This window comes from Macaca fascicularis, chromosome 15 (assembly GCF_037993035.2).
Source record: "Macaca fascicularis isolate 582-1 chromosome 15, T2T-MFA8v1.1".
NCBI classification, from domain to species: Eukaryota; Metazoa; Chordata; class Mammalia; order Primates; family Cercopithecidae; genus Macaca; species Macaca fascicularis.
Window position 1 is genome coordinate 11,277,873 of NC_088389.1, and position 18,941 is coordinate 11,296,813.

Sequence of the window (18,941 nt, forward strand, 5' to 3'; positions counted from 1 at the left end):
ATCCCATCTGGTATTAAGGCTGAATGCATAGATTCAGAGACATGCGGAGAAGAGGGGGTGCACCCCTCACCACAATTCATTTGCCCATTGCAAATCTAGACGTGGGTGGGGCTGGGGGGCTGGCTGTGGTCAGAATTGTAGCTCACAGGGTGGCAGGCACCACTCCTCTGCTCATTAGCATCCTAGCTTAGAGGGAGCTTTAGTGGATTCAGTCTGAGGTGGGACTTTTTTTTTTTTTTTTAAACACATCTGTAATTGTGAGTAAATAACGCTCATTTTGTTTTTGTTTTGTTTTATTTGTTTATGGGACCAAACTTGCCCTAACCCCTCCTCTGTCGGGTGTAATCGGATTTGGTGTTTTAACATGCTTTTAAAGTAAAGAAATAAATACAGTTGAGGCTTGTAAAAGGTGATCATTGGAAAATGGGCCTTGGCCCCATAACTTTAAAGTAATAGCCCCATTAGGGAGCGGGGCGGTGATTTTGTCACCGTTCCTCTGCATTTATGCTGCAAGGTGGAGGCTTTCCACGCAAGTTGGGCATCTCAGTAAAAGCTTTTCCAGCAGCCATTTAACCTCCATTTACAAAGAAATAAAGCGAAATTGATGCTGATTTGGGCCTGCTTTGGGGGATATTTCTGCTCTATAAAAGCCCTTTTGCCTGCAATTTGCGGAGCTGCCCGTCACATCAGAAAGGGCTGCTGTTGATAAAGATAAAGCTTTATGGCCGCGATATTTGCTGCTAACAGCAACCTAATGCAGCATTTTCATTTTTGTGCAATTAATGTTAATGTCTGCTACGAAAATTGTCATTAAATACCATTTTAAAATCCATTCAATTTGCATATGCAAAGCCCATTTACCATCACAGAAGATATAGCCAGCACTTCATCACGTCCTTTCCCTGGAATTGTGGCCACTCGGTTTTATAGCAATTTAAGATTCTGTATTGAGAGCTGGATGATAGTGCTTGTCCTTTCTGAGCCCAGCTGACTTCAGTAATGCCGTGGAAAACCCCGGCCCCGGGATGAGAAGCTGTGGGTGTTCCGGCTGCACGTCGGTTCCAAGGAAGTAGGACACAGAGTGAGGAGCACTGGATGGGGAGCCTGACAACTGGACTCCAGACCTGGCTCAGTTGACAAATTGCTGTGCAACTTTGGGAAGCTCTCTTCATCTCTCTGAACTTCCTTCTCTTTTCTCCTGTTTTAAATAAGGGCTTTGAACCAGGTGATCACCAGTGTCCTTTGTGTTCCAATCTTTTCTATTTTTCTTTTTCTTTTTTTTTTGAGATGGAGTCTCACTCTGTCACCCAGGCTGCAGTGCAGTGGTGTGATCTTGGTTCGCTGCAACCTCCACCTCCCAGGTTCAAGCAATTCTCATGCCTCAGCTTCCTGTGTAACTGGGATTACAGATGGACGCCACCACGCCAGACTCTTTTTTGTATTTTTCGTAGAGACGAGATTTCACTATATTCGCCAGGCTGGTCTTGAACTCCTGACCTCAGATGATCCACCCGCCTCAGCCTCCCAAAGCACTGGGATGACAAGCGTGAGCCACTGCACGCGGCTCTATTTTTAAATATAAACATACTAAAGGTTGAGAATCCAGGCCAAGCCCTGCCATGAAGAGGTTGCGTGAACTTGGGGAGGTCAATTAACCTCTGCCTGCCTCAGTTGGACAGGAATCCTGCCCACCTCTGGTACAGGGTTTTTATGACCATGAAAATAATTTGGCATGAAGGTTTAGAGCCAAGCTGAGGAGGCAACAACATAGCCTGAGAATCACAGAGTGCTGTGATGAGTATGTGTGTTACTAGTGCAGCCCCCTGTCTACAGATGGGGAAACAGAAGCCCTGGGGGGGAATGTGACGTGGAGAGTTGGTGACAAAGCTGGAACTAGCATCCCAGGCCAACTCCCAGCCCAGGGCCCCTCTCCTGCCACCACATTGTGTTTGAGACACTTGGTCACCAGCATGGACTGATCTAGTAATCTAGTGCACAGCACGGACCAGGAACAGGGGCTCCTCTCTGCCCCAGGCAGCCTGTAAGAACAGGGCAAGGGAGGGCACATGCGTTGAGAGCTGAGAAGAGAAGTCGGGTCAGCAGCAAAAGTCACAGGAGATGCCTTGGGGGACCCACCTGGGGGACGATTTCAAAGGTACAGGGAGGATGATGTACAGGAGTTCATTAATCCAGCCCCGAAGTGACTTTCCAATGTGTCTCTAGTGTCACCTTCCTGGTTTCAGGGCTGGTGCATAGAAATGCATTTCTGGGGACAGACATGCCTGAGGCCATGAGAGGTGGGAAAACTTACCAAAGAGGCGATGCTGAGCTGAACTTTGAAGAATGCGTAGGTTTTCCCAGCGACTCATTCCCCTCAGGGTTCTTTCCCATGAGTAGGATGCTGGGAAAAGCATACAAGGGCATACACAGCACGTGCTGTGGACAGCGGCGTGGCGGGTCCCCAGAAACTTAAAACGCAATTACCACCTGATCCCGCAATCCCACTACAGCGTCTACACCCAAAAGAACTGAAAGCAAGACTGGAACAGACACGGGTACATCCACCTCCACAACAGCATTATTCACAATAGCCAAAAGGTAGAGACAACTTAAACGTCCATCAGTGGATGAATGAGTCAACCAAACGCAATCCATACGCACAGGGAACATGACTCAGCCTTGAAAAGGAATGAGATTCGGAGGCACGCTATAACATGGATGAACCGTGGGGATATTACGATAAACGAAATAAGCCAGACACAAAAGCCACACGTTGCATGATTCCATTCATATGAGATCTCTAGAGTAGTCAAATTCATAGGTACAGAAAGTAGAATGGTGGGTGCCAGGGGCTGGGGGGTGGTGTTTAATAGGGAAAGAGTTTCGGTTTGGAAGGATGAGAAAGTTCTTGAGATGGATGGTGGTGATGGTCACACAACAACGTGAATGTAATCACTCCCACTGAATTGTATACTTAAAAATGGTTCAGATGATAAATCTTATGTATGTTTTACCACAATAAAAAATTAGAAAAAATAAAGAAGGAACTACCACCCCCCCAAAAAAAAAAAAAAATATATATATATATATATATGATGGTACAGTCAGAGGAAGGCACCTAGTCCAGGAAAGGCAAGAGGGGAGACTGGAAAGACAAGCTAGGGATGGAATGTCAATGGCCTTGAACGAGGCCCGGCCTGGATGCTGCCACACAGATGGGCTAAGACATTGGCTCTGTCAGTCACAGGCCACTGAACCGGGCTCCAGATAGCAAGAAGCCCACCACTGTCTGGGAGCAGCCGCTTCTATATATTTATTCAGTGCAATGCACAAATATTGGTCATTTTTGTACTAATGACCAGCTTGTGCCGTGATGTGGAAAGGGCTGGGCAGTCCTGCTGCCTGCCTGGCATCCACTCCCCTCCTGGAACAGAACCCTGGTCTGTACGTCTTTTCCACCATCAGCCCATGTGGATTGCAGGGACTGATTTCACCCCTGACTCCAGGAAAGGGTGCATCATCAGACCAGGCCAGCCAAGCTTCCGATTCCCCTGGCAGACCAGGCTAGTCAGGCTTCAGATTCCCCCAGCCTCAGCCATTGACTCAGAGGCAGACATATGACCCAGACCTGGCATCTCAGCCCTGGCCACAGCGGTTGAGTAGAAGATAGTCATGTAACCGGGCACCGTGGGTCACACCCGTCATCCCAGCACTTTGGGAGGCCAAGGCGGGTGGATCACCTGAGGCCAGGAGTTCAAGACCAGCCTGGCCAACATGGTGAAACCCCGTCTCTACTATAAATACAAAAATTAGCCAGGCGTGGTGGTGCGCACCTGTAGTCCCAGCTACTCGGGAGGCTGAGGCAGCAGAATCACTGGAACCTGGGAGGGAGACAGAGGTTGCAGTGAGCCGAGACTGTGCCACTGCACTCCAGCCTGGGGAACAGACAGAGATACTGTCTGAAAAAAAAAAAAAAGATAGTCATGTAACCCCGAGCTGGCCCAAAAAGTCTTGAACTCAAGGTCACACCAATGCCCTTTGCACTGGGCTGTTAAGAGAAAACCAGACTAGAACTGCTGCTGGCCATTTGCAGGTGAGGAAGAAGCTTCTCAGAGAATGGAGCCAAAATCAGGAAGCACTGCCAAGAAACAGAGAGACCTGTTGCTGATGACGTTGCCTGACTGTCTAGATCCTGCTATGCCTGAAGTCATCCCTGCACTTTCCAATCACGTGAGCCATGAGTGAGTTTTGATTAAACGCAACTACGTTCTGCTTTTATAGAATGTCCTGTGTGCCAGGGTTGGGACATGGGTCACGTCTGGCTCATTTCATCTGTGTGTTCGCAAGATAACTCTGGAGTAACGTGGAAGGTGGCTTGGGAAGGGCCAATTCTGTTAGAAGAGAGAGCAGTTAGCTGGTTTCTGTAGGACAATCAGAAGAAGACGGGGCGTTGACTGGATGGGACACCTGGCTCTTCTGCTGGTTTCCCCCCATCTCCCTCCATTTACTTGTGTGTGGCCTGTGGGCCCTCATTAGCACTAGGGAGCTGATCTAAGTGCCAAGCCAGTCGTGCCCTTGTTGACAATGGTGAGGATGTGGACCCACTGGGACGTGCATGCCGGTCATCTAACCTGTGGTGACAGTGGGGCCACCGGACAGTCATTTCTCAGGGGATAGAAGAATAGAATAGAACTGCTGCTTCTCAGGGGTGTGCCGGAACTTTCTGGGGTGCCAGATTTATTCTTAGTGGTAGTTACTTGAGTGTGTCCATTTGTAAAATTGCGTTAAGCTGAACACGCCGTGATTTGTGCCTTTTACTGCCTCAACAAAAAATTTAAAAAATTTCATAGCTCTTGGATCTACAACTCACATTACATCATATCTTAACATGAACACTAGCTAACATTTATTGAGCGCCTTCTGTAGGCCAGGCCCTGTGCTCAGGTTTTTGTATGCGTTACATCACTGAAACCTCAGCATACGGCGAAACAGGTGCTGCTCTTATCTCCATTCTACAGATGCGGAAGCTGGGGCAAGGATCCCACCGCCAGTCATGGCCAGAGTCCAGGTTTGAGCCCAGGCTCCAGAGCCTCTCTCGTGGCTTCCTTAGGCTGGTGCTGTGCTTGGGTAACTTGGCAGGCTCTCCCCTCTCTTGCTCCATGAAGACAGAGGCAGGCCTTTTTTTTTTTTTTTTTTTTTTTTTTTTTTGAGACAGGGTCTCACTCTGTTGCCCAGGCTGGAGTGCAGTGGTGCAATCACGGGTCACTGCAGCCTCGACCTCCTGGGCTGAAGCAATCCTCCCACCTCAGCCCTCAAGTAACTGGTACTATAAGCACATGCCACAATGCCCAGCTAATTTTTAAAATTTTTTTGTAGAGATGGGGTTTTGCCACGTTGCCCAGCCTGGTCTCCAATTCCTGGACTCAAGCGATCCTCCCACATGGGCCTCCCAAAGTGCTAAGATTACAGAGATGAGTCACTGGGCCTGGCCCAGGGACAGGTCTCAATCACTGTTTGTTGATCAAGGGAAAGTGGGTGACCTGTGCACAGCCCTACAGGGTACCCACTGTAAGGCCAGGACCCAGCCCAGCAGGATTCAGGGTGTGGCTACAGAAGTCACACAAGAGACAGTCATTGGAGAGAGGAGAGTGGGGCTGGCAGGATGCTCCACGTCCCTGTCAGCCTCTGACCTTGTCCCTGATTCAGCTGGTACCCCCACCCCTCAAGGGATGAAGCCCTGGCTGCCAGCCACCTCACCGTGCCCGGATCCCAAATGTCATGTTTGGAGGGAGAGGGGGCGGCTCCTTCTTCAGGCGCCGGTCATCCTGGTCACTGATGCGGATGTCGTTGAGCTGACGGTAGAGCAAGTTCTCCTGGGCAGTCACCAGGCCGGCTTTCACCGCCCCACGGTTCATTGCGATGTAATTCCGGGTCAGCTCGTGGGGGCAGGTGGGCTGCTGCTTAAACACGTTCCAGTGTCCGATGGCTGATGGCAGGGAGAGACCCACGGGGCAGTGGTCAGCCTGGGAGTAAGCACCCTGAGGCAGCTGATCAAGAAGAAATAGGGGTACGCGCGTCCTCGGCCTTCCCATTTACCTGAGCCTGCTGGGTGACAACCCTACCTGCCCCCCAGAAAGCATGATGGCCCAAAAGGGTGGGATCGGGGCTCCCAGAGATCCCAGAGCATACCGAAGTCAAGCATCTTCCCTGGAGCTGGGCTGGCCTGGCCCTTGACTTCCTCTGGGCAGAGAGAGGGTTGATCCCAGGCTCATTCTGTACTTGTAACCTGAGCAGCACAGTGCACACGGTCCCTGCCAGGGGGCGGGTGCCCATGCTAGTTCCCTGACACCGTACACCAGGGCCCTGCTTGGCCCTCCCCGTCTGGGCCACTTCCTGGGTTTTACCACTCAGTTGCCCAGGCTGGCCGGGTCCCTGGGTCTTTCTCCAGCACCCAACCAGCTGCCTAGCAGCGAGCTAGGTCAAGGGCTCTGTGAAGAGGGGTGAGCCTCCTACCCACTCCTCTGCCCTCATGCTCCAAAGCTGCTCGCTCACCTTCAGGGACTCCTCCATCAAGCCCTCGGATGTAGAGTCCGTAATTAAAATTAATGCCGGGCAGACTGTAGCTTCTTTCCCGGGGCTTGCCGAGTTCAGCCTGTCGGGGGAAGGACAGAGAGCAGAGGTGAGGGGTGGAGTCTCAGACCAACCGTATTGTAATCTGGCGGCAGGGAGGCACCAGATGCCTGCGTTGCCCCAGGCCCTGCCGCCTCCTTCAGGGCGGCACAGGAGTGGGTGGCAGAGCCCTCCCTGGGAGGAGCGCAGGCTGTGGCTGGCACAGGGTCACACGGCAGAAGCGGGTCCGCGTGTCTGTGCTGAAGGCAAATGAAGACATCGGAGATGGAAGGGCTCTCGGCACATCTGTATTGTCGGAGTGGGGAGGCATAGTCCCTGAGCTGGGCAGCTGTGTTTGGGGTGGAGCCTAGACCTGGCTGGCTCAAGCTGGAAATGAAAGACCCAGTTCAGGAGGCCTCATCTGGAGGCCCCGTCGAGGGAAGGAGACCTCTTCCCTACCTTCATTCCCACCTTCCTCACACCAGGGACCACTCAAACCATCATCACTGAGGAAGTCACTTCCTCGAATGCTCACCTGGGGAAGACACAGTGACAGGGCCACTGCCACCCATCTGCACCTGGCCAGCTGTCCTTACTCCCTGTGACTCTAGGGAACTCCTTGACGTCTCAGAGGTGGTTTGTACAAATGAAATTGCCCTGTCATCAACCACATTAGACGCCCCCCACCCACCACCCATTTATAGCTATAGAAACTGAGGCCTCGAGAGGCAGGGTCGATATCCCCGGTCCCCAAGGGCTGGGCAGGGCATCGCATGGAGGTGTGCCCGTCCTCCTGGCTGGCGCTCTTGATCATCCTGCCACATGGTCTCCCTTTAGCACAGCAGCTCCTCGAGGTCAGAGGCCCTGTCCTGCACAGTGCTGCAAACCCCATCGCACCTGCTGCATCGATGGGCACTTGCTGGGTTCTGACTGCATCCCAGGCACAATGTTTGGGGTTCCTTGGCCTTCCCTCATGCCGTCTGCACTGCCACCCAGTGAGGCAGTTCTCATTACCATCCCCGTTTCTCAGGGGGAAGCTGAGGCACAGACAGATCCGACAGGTTGCCTCAGGTCAAGCAGTAGGAAGTGGCAGAGCCGGCACTGGAACCCAGGCTGGCTGCCCCCAGCTCATGCTCAGATCCACAAGCCAAAGAAATGCCCACAGCCCCAGCTTCTTGTGGCTCCCTGGTGCCAGCAGGCCCCGGGGCCATTACTGAGAAGGGTAGGCTCAGCTGCTCCTCCCACAGGCCACAGGCCACAGGCTGTGGACTCAAAGTCACAGGGTGTTACATTTCCTGGGATCTCTCCACTCTGGCCACACCAAAGACTGTCCAGAGGGTCTGGTAGGCTCTGGCCTCACTGTCTCCTGCCATCTCGTCTATATCCCCATCTCTCCAGCTCCCACAGGTTGGGTGCTGAGAGGTAGAGAGATGGTCAAGGACCACCCAGCGTGGCTCGTCACTGCCTCTAGAATAAACCCCTCCTTCATCTGGCAGTCCAGGTCCTGCACCCTCCAACCCCACCCAGCCCTGTGGCTTTGCCTCCCAGGCTCTCCTATGGCCCCACTGTTGAGACAGACGAACCCACTCCCCCCTTGTCTGAAGGACCACAGGCATCCAGCCGCCTCCATTGCTCTTTCCTCAAGGCCCACCCTTACTGGTCCTTATTCTTCAAGCCCTGTCTCTGCCAGAAGCTCTTGGGACCCCTGGGTTCACCATGGCTCACCCTCGTCTGAATGCCAGTGACTCTGACTATCTATTCTGTTCATTTGGGGCTTAGAACTTGCCACCTTCTCAGTTTCCATGAATGCACATGCAGACCCCCCTGCCTGGATTACACACTCCTATCCAGCCAGAGCCATGGCTCCTATTACCTTCTTTTTCCTGTTGACACAGAGCAGGTGCACAATAAATGCCTGATATTAAAAGCCACTTCCTCTGGGAAGCCTTCCCAGATTGGCATCAGTCCTAGACAAGCCTCCTTATTATATGGTGGCACCACAGCGGCCTCAGCCTACCTTCACGGCACTTACAAAATGACAGGGTAGTACCCGTGGTAGTGTGGGTGGAGTTGACAACATCATGCTGAGAAGCCAGACACAGAGCACTGCCGCATCCTGCATGATTCCATCTACATGAAATGTCCAGAACAGGCAAATCCAGAGACAAAAAGTAGCTTCGTGGTTGCCAGGGCCGGTGACAGGTCGGGGGAAGGGATGGAATGATTGTAGCTGTGATGGCTAAGGGGCGTTCTTTGGGGAGTGATGAAAATGTTTTAAAATTGATTGCGGTGATGGTGTCACAACTCTGTGAATATATTAAAAGCCATTGAATTCTACATTTTAAATGGGTGAATTGTAGGGAATGTGAATTACATCTCAAATAAAATTACAAAGTACTGTACTTAAGTCATTCATTGCATAATGATCAGTTTAATGTCTGTCTTCCCTCATGAGCCTGTGAGCCCCACAAGGAAAGGGATCCAATCTTTATTTTTTAAGGTTATTTTTTAAAAACAGACTTTATATTTTACAGCAGTTTTAGGTTCACAACAGAAGTGAGCAGAAGGTACGGAGATTTTTTGTATACCCCGTGAATCTTTATTCTCACTCTTCTTTTCCCAAGCCTCAGTGTAGAATAGATGCTAATAAATAGGGGTTGAATAAATGAGTGGGTAAAACACTATGTCTTCGTCAGCTCAGGCTGCCATAGCAAATTATCATTGACTGGGTGGCTTCAACAATAGACATTTATTTATCAAAGTCCTGGAGGCTGGGAAGTCCAAGATCTAGAAACCAATAGACCCAATGTCTTGGTGAGGGCTCTCTTCTTGGTTTGCAGATGGCCGCCTTCTTGTTATATCTTCACGTGGCAGAGAGCAGAAAGAGAGAGTTAGCTTTCTTCTTCTTCATTTAAGGGCACAAATTCCATCATGAGGGCTCTGCTTTCATGACCTAATCATCTCCTAAAAGACGCCCCTGCTAATGCCATCTCATCTAAAGTTAGGTTTTGAATTTTAGGGGTACACAGACGTGCAGTTCATCCAGCCTACTTTGAGACCGTCGGCTCTTTTCTACACAACAGTTGATCATTTCTCTCCCTCTTCTTTTCCATCTCAAATCCCAGACCCCAGTGTCCCTCAGGAGTGATGGAGCTCTGAGTTTCAGGTGGGTGCATGGGGACTCTGCAGGGTGGCTTGTTTTGAATTCCTTCCATACTATGCTCTCCGAGTTGCAGACAAAGCTCTGGCCTCTCATTTGTTTTTTGTTTTTTGTTTTTTGTTTTTTTTTGTTTGTTTGTTTTTTGAGACAGAGTCTTGCTCTGTCGCCCAAGCTGGAGTGCAGTGGCGTGATCCTGGCTCACTGCAAGCTCCGCCTCCTGGGTTCACGCCATTCTCCTGCCCCAGCCTCCCGAGTAGCTGGGACTACAGGCGCCCGCCACTGCGCCCGGCTCATTTTTTTTGTATTTTTAGTAGAGACGGGGTTTCACCGTGGTCTCGATCTCCTGACCTTGTGATCCGCCCGCCTCGGCCTCCCAAAGTGCTGGGATTACAGGCGTGAGCCACCGCGCCCGGCCTCATTTGTTTATGAAAATGATCCGGCCTCTCCAGTGACTGCCGGGGAAGTTAATTAAAATGTGACTTCTCTGGGAGAGACCCCGCCTCCCTCAGGGCAGGTGCAGGTGGGCAGAGTTCCAACTGGCAGGGGAATGACAGACAGACTCAGGAGCTGGCTGCCACCCTCAGGCGGGGGGCAAGGGAGCAGGCATGTGCCTCAATCTCTGCTTTTTACTGTGGTTGCCTGGGAATCAATAATTGCTGAAACGTGGAAGCTTTAAACTACAAAGAAAAAAAAATCCCAATGGGAGGTTTGCTCATACTTTCCTTCCACATATATTTATTTTGTACCCACTCAGCGCTAAGCCCTCTGTGCTGGGAGTTCTAGGGTGAACAGATCAGACACACAGCCCTGCTCTTATGAAATTCACTGTCTTGCAAAAAGTACAGTTAAGCAATGGCAGTCATGTGCACCAGGGTATTTGATGTGGGAAACACAGAGTGCCCCTGGTTCTAAAAGTCTGTGAGTTTAAAGAGTGAGAGAAGACATCTGCAATATACATATCTAACAAAGGAGTCTTATCCATCATATATAAAGAGTTACTACAAATCAATAAGAAAAAGGCAGATAATCCTATAGGAAAAAATGAGCAAAATACTTGAATAGGAACTTCTTTAAGAGGATGTCCCAATGGCCAAGACCCATATGTCGAAATGTCAACCTCTGGGAAATGCAAAGAAAAAAATTCAGTGTTATTGGTAAAGATGTGGGGCAACTGGAATACCCATGCACTTGGTGAAAGTGCAAACTGCTACAACCACTGTGGAAAGCTGTTTGGCAGTATCTCTTAAAGCTAAATATATGCCTGCCCCATAACCCAACAATTCCATCCTGGTCATCCAGCAGAAATGAATGTGGACATCCACCCAAGAACATGTCTACGAATGCACATAGCAGCTCAATTCATGATAGTCAACTGCTAGAAACAACCCAAGTGGCCATGATAGGTGGATAAAAAATTCATGACATATTCATAACACAGAATACCCTACAGTAGTGGTCCTCCATCAGGGTGATAACGTGCCCTTGAGGACATCTGGCCATGTCTTGACACATTTTTGGTCATCATGGCTTGGGAGGGGGCACTATCCTCCATCTAGTGGGTGAAGGCCAGGAATGCTGCCAGGCATCCTGCAATGCACCAGACAACCCCACTACATCAAGGAGCTGTCTGTCCCTTGATGCCAACAGTGCCCACAGAGATTAAGAAACTCGGAATGAGCTGGGTGCGGTGGCTCACGCCTGTAATCCTAGCCCTTTGGGAAGCCAAGACAAGCAGATAATTTGAGTCCAGGAGTTTGAGACCAACCTGGGCAATATGACAAAACCCTATCTCTACAAAAAAATGTAAAAATTAGCCGGGTGTGGTGGCATGTGCCTGTGGTTCCAGCTACTTAGGAGGCTGAGTTGGGAGAACCACTTGAACCCAGGAGGTGGAGGCTTTAGTGAGCCGTGATTGAACCACTGTACTCCAGCCTGGGTGACAGAGTGAAAGCCTGTCAAAAAAAAGGAAGAAAGAAAGAAAGAGAGACAGAGAGAGAGAGAAAGGGAGGGAGGGAGGGAGGGAGGGAGGGAGGGAGGGAGGGAGGAAAGAAGGAAGGAAGGAAGGAAGGAAGGAAGGAAGGAAGGAAGGAAGGAAGGAAGGAAGGAAGGAGAGAGGGAGTGAGGGAGGGAGGGAAGGAGGAAGGAAGGAAGGAAGGAAAAGGAAAGGAGAAAGGAAAGGAAAGAAGGAAGGAAGGAAGGAAAGAAGGAAGGAAGGAAGGGAAAAAGAAAGAAAAAGAAAGGAGGGAAGGAAGGAAGGAAGGAGAAGAAAAGAAATAAACTCTGAAAATGAAAGAACATTACTGTGGGCCACCACATATGTGGTCCTCACACAAAGTGTGGCGTGAAGGAAGCCAGACACACAGAGGTGTGCTGCTCCACGCAGATGCAGCCAGACACCAGCAGAACTCATCTCTGGGTTTAGAAGTCAGTAGTGCAGGACCCCTGGGTTGGGGCAGTGACTGAAGATAGCACCGGGAGCTTTGGGGGTCATGACGTTGTTGACCCGATGTGTGCCCTTCACACTGTACCCGCCGCCTGCTGCCCTCCCCCAGGAGCCATTCATCCATGACTGTGTCTGCCAGCCCTTTCCCCCAACTCCCTGCTGATGGAGCAATGTGCTCTCTGTCCACACCGGAGACCCAGCTTCACATGAGAACTGCATGAACACAGGCACCAGATAAACCACAGCAACAACACAACAACTTTTTGTTTTCCCAAAGGGATTCTCTGGTCTATATTTCTTAGACTAGAGAGTCTCATCCTCCAGAAATGCCCATGGCAGTGTTTTTCTCATCTCCCAGGACTTTCCAGACCGTAGCATCGCCTGGAAGGATGAAGCGGAACTTCCCAGGAACTCAGCCGAGAAGCAGATTTGGACACTCAGAGAAGCCCTATCAACCTCTCAGTCTTCTGCCCTGGCGCCTGGACTTCCTTCCCTCTTGGGCAGGCTACACTACACTGCAGTGTCAGAGAGGGTCATGGGTAGGAAACCCCAGGGGTCCCTGGGCCTCACTTGGGCGCAGCTGGAGGCCACCAACGGGGCTTTGTGAGGACTCCTGCATGCAAAGCGCAATAAAGCAAAGCACAATCAAATGAGCATGGCTGTGTCCGCCTAGGCTGGAGCCGTGGGAGTCCTCGGCAACCCTCCCCTCTATTCCTGGCCCCAGATACCTCCATGGCCTGAGATCCCACTGTCCACAATCCAGCCCTTTAGGTGCAAGTACAGTGTGTCTCAGAGTCCCTTCGTTCGCGTGCAAATGCCCTAGACAAGCAGCACATCCACCCATTACCAGCTCATCTGCCCCACAAGACAGGCTAACTGGACACCCACCTGGCCATGTGCTCATCAAACATCTATAATCCTGGCATCTGTGTGCCCGGCTCCCCTATTACTGCCAATTCATAAAACAATCCTGCAACGTGGTATAACCACCATGTCAATTTCACAGGTATGGAAAAGAAGGCACGGACAGCTGGAGGGCCCTGATTGCTCAAAGCCGTACAGCTGAGTGGCCAAGGCGGGTATGAGCCCACCTCTGACTCCACAGTCTTTGCTGCCTCCTACTTCATGAGCCGGCATTTAGCAGAGATGGCCTGGGCTTGATTGTCTTTTCATGTGCACAGACCTCATCTCTACAGGTGGGGTTTGGCTCATATGGAACAGGTGAGCCTTGACTTCCTGGCCTTCTCTGCCCCACACAATGGTGCACAGCACAGTGCCTTACACACAGGAGAACCCCAGGTAAAGTCTGCTGTTTTTGTTCTCGTCGTTTTGTTTTTTTGTTTTGTGGGGGGTTCTTTTTTGAGACGGGGTCTTGCTCCATTGCCTAGGCCTGGAGTACAGGGGCACAATCACAGCTTGCTACAGCCTCGACATTCCAGGCTCAAGTGATCCTCCCACCTCAGCCTCCAGAGTATCTAGAACTACAGGCCCACATCGCCACTCTCAGATAATGTTTAAATTATTTGTAGAGATGGGGTCTCACTATGTTGCCCAGGTGGGTCTCGAACTCCTGGCCTCAAGCAATCCTCCTGCCTTGGCCTCCCAAAGTGCTGAGATTATGAGAGTGAGCCACCGTGCCTGGCAGAAGTCCACTGTTCAATATATAGACTGAGGTTCATGGGAAGAGCTATCCCTTCAGAAAACTTAACAGTAGGTCCTCACTCAACATCATCAATATGTTTTTGGAAATTGCAACTTTAAGCAAAACAACGTATAAGAAACCCAATTTTAACGTAGGCTAATAGATAACAAGAATTAAGTTCCTATGGCACAATCTGGTCACAAAAACATCACCAAACTCAATAACCACCAAAATACTTCTAATATGGAATATTGATGTAAGTGTGAGCTACCCATACATTCAAGAAAGATTAATAAAAACAAATAAGATCATTATTTACCCAGTTTGGGGGGAATCCATGAGTGACAGCAGTCAGAGTGGTAATGGGTTAAATCAAGGAATAAATGTTTGCAAAGTCAAAATTGCCAGGAGCCCCTCCTACGACCGTGCAGTAAAAAACAAACATCATCAATCCGAAGGGCTTGCTACGCTTTGTCCACAGTCGTGCATATGTATGATGATCATATACAGAACTTTACAGATTTTGAGACGGAGTTTCGCTCTTGTTGCCCAGGTTGGAGTGCAATGGCACAATCTTGGCTCACTGCAACCTCCGCCTCCTGGGTTCAAGTGATTCTCTTGCCTCAGCCTCCTGAGTAGCTGGGAATACAGGCGTGCACCACCACACCCAGCTAACTTTGTATTTTTGGTAGAGACGGGGTTTCTCCATGTTGGTCAGGCTGGTTTGGAACTCCTGACCTCAAGTGATCTGCCCGCCTTGACCTCCCAAAATGCTGGGATTACAGGAGTGAGCCACCATGCCCAGCCACAGATTTTTGTTTTTAATACTTTGTACTACTTCGTTCATTCGTGTTTCCGATCCACTTATTTCGGTTCAGAGTTGCGAGTGGTGGGAACCTGTCTCAGCAGCTCAGGACACCTGGCAGGCACCGACCCTGGACAGGGCGCCATCCCATCGCAGGGCGCACCCACACACACCCATGCCCACTCATACTGGGACCATTAGATGCGCCAGTTCACTAATGCGCACACCTCTGGGATGTGGAAGGAAACCAGAGTGCCTGGAGAAAAACCCACGCAGACATAGGAGGAACATGCAGATGCCACGCAGACAGTGGCTCCAGTTGGACATTGATTTCTTTTCTCATCAACTTTATAACAATGTTGAACAAAATGACGGAGGAGCTGCTGTTCAGGACTAACGTGACTGGGACCCAGCCAGATGTCTTGACTGGGTTGGGCGAAGGGTAGCCAGGAAAAGAAAGACACGTACAGATCTTGAATTGGCATTTTGAGAAGAACGGACCTGAAAAAGTTTCCAGAGGTAGACAGGGTGGGCAAGAGAGCCAAGGGGAGTTAGTGCAGGGAGCGGCATGGAGCCAGAGGTGGGAGGGCCCAGCGCTGACCCTTGGCCTCCTTCCCCAGCTTGTTCAGTGGGGCCTTCTAGAAGCTTACAGAGAAAAGCTGCCTGTCAGAGGGGTGGTCTCTGGGCATCTCAGCGGGGCTGTGTGAAGCCTGCTAAGAACCTACAGAGAGAGGCACTCAGAGGAGCTCCTGACCCTGAACTTTCAGACACGGGCAAGCAGGTTGTGACAGACGTCTGAGTTCAGCTGCCATCAAAACACAGGGGCACCTGAGGCTTGATGGTCACCGGCTTTTCCACAGTGCTATGGTCTGAATGTTGTTATCACCTCCAAACTTATGCTGAAACTTAATCCAAATGAGACAGTGTCCAGGGGTGTGGCCTTTAGGGGGTGGTTGAGTCATGAGGGCTCTGCATTCATGGGGGAATAGGTGCCCTTATAAGAGGCCTTGGTGGAGGGAGTTCGCCCCTTCGATCCCCTTCTGTCCATCTGCCAAGTGAGGATACAACGTTCGTCCCCACCCGGGGGGATACTGCAACAAGGTATCATCTTGGAAGCAAAGACTAGGCTCTCACCAGACACAGAAACCACCAGCGCATTGATCTTGAACTCCCAGCCCCTAGAACGGTGGGAAATAAATTTCTCTTCTTTCTATATTGCCCCATCTCAGGTATTTTGTTACAGCAGCACAAACACACTAGGACCTTGGTAACCTCACTCTGACATCCATGAAACTGACGAGACTGAGTCCCAAATCTCAGCTCTGATCAGCCACCCGGGACCCCATCAGCCTACCCCACCAGCCCAGGCCAGGATGAGAGGTGGCCATGTGCAGAGACAAAAGGGGTCTCCCAGACAGGTCCCAAACTGGAATGTGCAAAGGTCCTGGGGCAGCGGGTGTGGCCTGGCTATTGGGCCGTGTGGAGGCTGAGATCACCCTCCCTGCACAGGGATCCCTTGGAACCCACCACACAGTGAAGAAAGAAAAAAGGAAGAGAATCGAGATTTATTGTGCACCTCCTCCATGCAGGGCACATGGAATGTTCTGTGCCCTCTTTATTGAGTGCTTCCTATGTGCTGAGCATGTTGGAAGAGTGCTTTTGCTTCTCCCTGACCTCTGCCAACTTCACTGTCTAGTAGGTTTTCCCATTTTACAGATGGGAAAACTGAAGCTTAAAGAGGTTCACGCTTGTCCACCACCACCCAGATAGTCAATAGAAGAGCTGGGGTTAAACTTACCTCTCCTGGACATCACACCTCTGTGCTTAACTCCCAGCCACCCCCCAATTCTCACAACAACTCTATAAGGGAGGCCATGGTATCCCCACTGGACAAGCAAGGAGCCAAGGTTCAGCCCTCAAAATCCTTGCGCTTCTCATTTCTTACGTCTGAATTTTTAAAACATCTTGTGCAAAATCCACAAGGTCTTTGAAGAGGCACACCTTAGTTTTGCACAACAGGGAATTTTGAAAGGTTGGAGGCTATTGTAATATGGTCCACTAGCTGGAATCCCTTGTCAATGAGGTGTTGGAATTAAGAGGCAAATGGAGAAAAATCCCAGCTCCGAGTCTGACCACCTCTCCCTCCTCAGCTGCCTTCAAACCGCCTTTTTCCGAGTTTCCTCCATCACAAAGTGGCTTGGCTGGAATACAGCTCTGGGTGACAGCTGTCCCCATCAGCAGACAGCTTCATTAAACCTCATTAAGATGTCATTCCGCTCTGCCTTATTTCCCATCTCTCAGCTCTAATTAAAACCATCTCTCTCCCCGTCCCAGGGGGTCCTGGGATTCTCCAGGTTCCTCCTGCAATATCAGCTCCCTCCACTCCCCATCATGAAGGACCAGGCCCTGGAAACCCACGCTGGGAACCAAGCTGGGCAGGCAGCCCTGGCGCCCGGAAGCCCCCTCGGAGCAGCCCATCGCTGTGAGATCTACTGGGGTTAGCTAGAGGCAGGTGCAGGTAGCGTTTCCCACAGGCTTTGATCCGAAGCTACCTGGGACCCAGGAACGAAGGTCTCTAGACCCGGAGCTTCACCAAAGCCCATTTGCATGGTACGACTTCTTCAAAACATGTGACCCAGCCTTGCAACTCAAGTATAATCATTTCCCACCCAATCTACTTTTTTTTCCCCTTAACTAGCCCTCATTTCTTATTGCAAAACAGGTGCGCCTCTTAAAAGACCTTGTGGATTTTGCACGAGATATCTTAAAACTCCAGATATAAGAGGCCGGGCGCGGTGGCTCAAGCCTGTAATCCCAGCACTTTGGGAGGCTGAGACGGGCAGATCACGAGGTCAGGAGATCGAGACCATCCTGGCTAATACGGTGAAACCCCGTCTCTACTAAAAAAAAATACAAAAAACTAGCCGGGTGACGTGGTGGGCGCCTGTAGTACCAGCTACTCGGGAGGCTGAGGCAGGAGAATGGCGTAAACCCGGGAGGCGGAGCTTGCAGTGAGCTGAGATCCGGCCACTACACTCCAGCCCGGGCGACAGAGCGAGACTCCATCTCAAAAAAAAAAAAAAAAAAAAAAAAAAAAAAAAAAAAAAAAAAAAATCCAGACATAAGAAATGAGAAACGAAGAGGCGAAAAGGAGGGAAGCCAGCTGGCTTTGTTGCTGAGACAGCCTTGAGTCAGATCTTAGTCCAGACAAACGGGCCAGTGGTCACTTCCAAAGTGGCAGGTTTTCTGTCAGGGAGTTCGATGCCTGAGTTTCAGACCCACCAAAGACGCTCATTCCATCACGAGCAAGCCCCTCAAAGGAATCAATCACTCGCCACTTCCTGGCAACCACACATAGTGTAGCTCATTAACCCTCTAGCCCTGCGTCTAAACTAAATGAATGTTTGCTCGACAGTTGAAAAGCCTCCACTCGCTCTCCTGCGTTCTGTGAAAGCGCAGTTATGTGAAATCCCATTGCCTGGTAGTTATTAAATAAATATCTGTACATAGCTAGACCCATGCATACATATGCACACGCATACCATTGTGCTTATGGAGGGGTAGTTCATTACTGTAAAACAACTTAAGATCCTCGAATGAAAAGCACAATATAAATGCAAATTGTGATCATTATTAGCATAGAGGATATTTATTTATTTCCATAATGAGAACCTCAGATAAACAATCATGTAAAATAAGGTGCATTATGCATCAAAGGGCTCAGGCATCCTCTTAGAAGCCCGATGCTTTGAACCCTGTGCATTGTGTGAGCGTCAGTTGAACATTGCATAATGATACGAAAAAGCCACGCATGAGAAGACCACATCCATGTGTGATCAAAGGCGTATAAATAATGTCAAGTGAAAAAAAAAAAAAAAAAAAACACAGCCGGATTCAAAACATAGACTACTGTTATGACCACGTTAAAAAAAAAAAAAAATGCATTGAAAAAAATACTGGAAGGAAACCCAGCCCCGTAACTGTGGTGTGTGAGGACGTGTGTTTACAGATGTGGGCCCTTTTTTTGATAGTGAGGTTTTACTTTTATAATTTAAAAAGCTACACAACAGAGTTAAGTCATATGTTTCTATTTTATCTATGAAAAACTCTCTTCTGCGTCGTTGCAATTCTGCTGGGGTTTATAACGGGGGCTAAGATGACAGCTGGTGGCTGGGGCCGGGGGGTCGCGGAGGAGAAGTTGGTAGCTGGCATACTAATTCACGCAGAGCTGAGTTGGACTCCCAGCTCTGCCACTTCCCGTATGATCTTGGGCAAGTCCCTC

General features: G+C 50.1%; 2 protein-coding genes across 7 annotated transcripts in view; one reads left to right on the forward strand and one right to left on the reverse strand.

Moving 5' to 3' along the window:
* Positions 1-14,154, forward strand: part of DDX31 (DEAD-box helicase 31) — a 180,699-nt gene extending 166,545 nt beyond the window's left edge. For 2 of the 5 annotated variants that reach the window (XM_065529954.2, XM_065529957.2), the window contains exon 20: positions 12,571-14,154. In XM_065529954.2, the coding sequence (XP_065386026.1) occupies positions 12,571-12,865 (295 nt within the window). In that variant the 3' untranslated portion in view covers positions 12,866-14,154. Of the gene's footprint in view, positions 1-4,093; positions 4,242-12,570 lie in introns of those variants that run through there. The other 3 variants (XM_074016175.1, XM_065529955.1, XM_065529956.2) reach the window with 2 other exon arrangements.
* Positions 1-18,941, reverse strand: part of CFAP77 (cilia and flagella associated protein 77) — a 169,596-nt gene that overhangs the window by 67,614 nt on the left and 83,041 nt on the right. For both annotated transcript variants that reach the window (XM_045374021.3, XM_045374020.3), the window contains exons 2-3: positions 6,553-6,652; positions 5,758-5,986 (exon numbers count right to left, since the gene is read on the reverse strand). In XM_045374021.3, the coding sequence (XP_045229956.1) occupies positions 5,758-5,986; positions 6,553-6,652 (329 nt within the window). The remainder of the gene's footprint in view (positions 1-5,757; positions 5,987-6,552; positions 6,653-18,941) is intronic.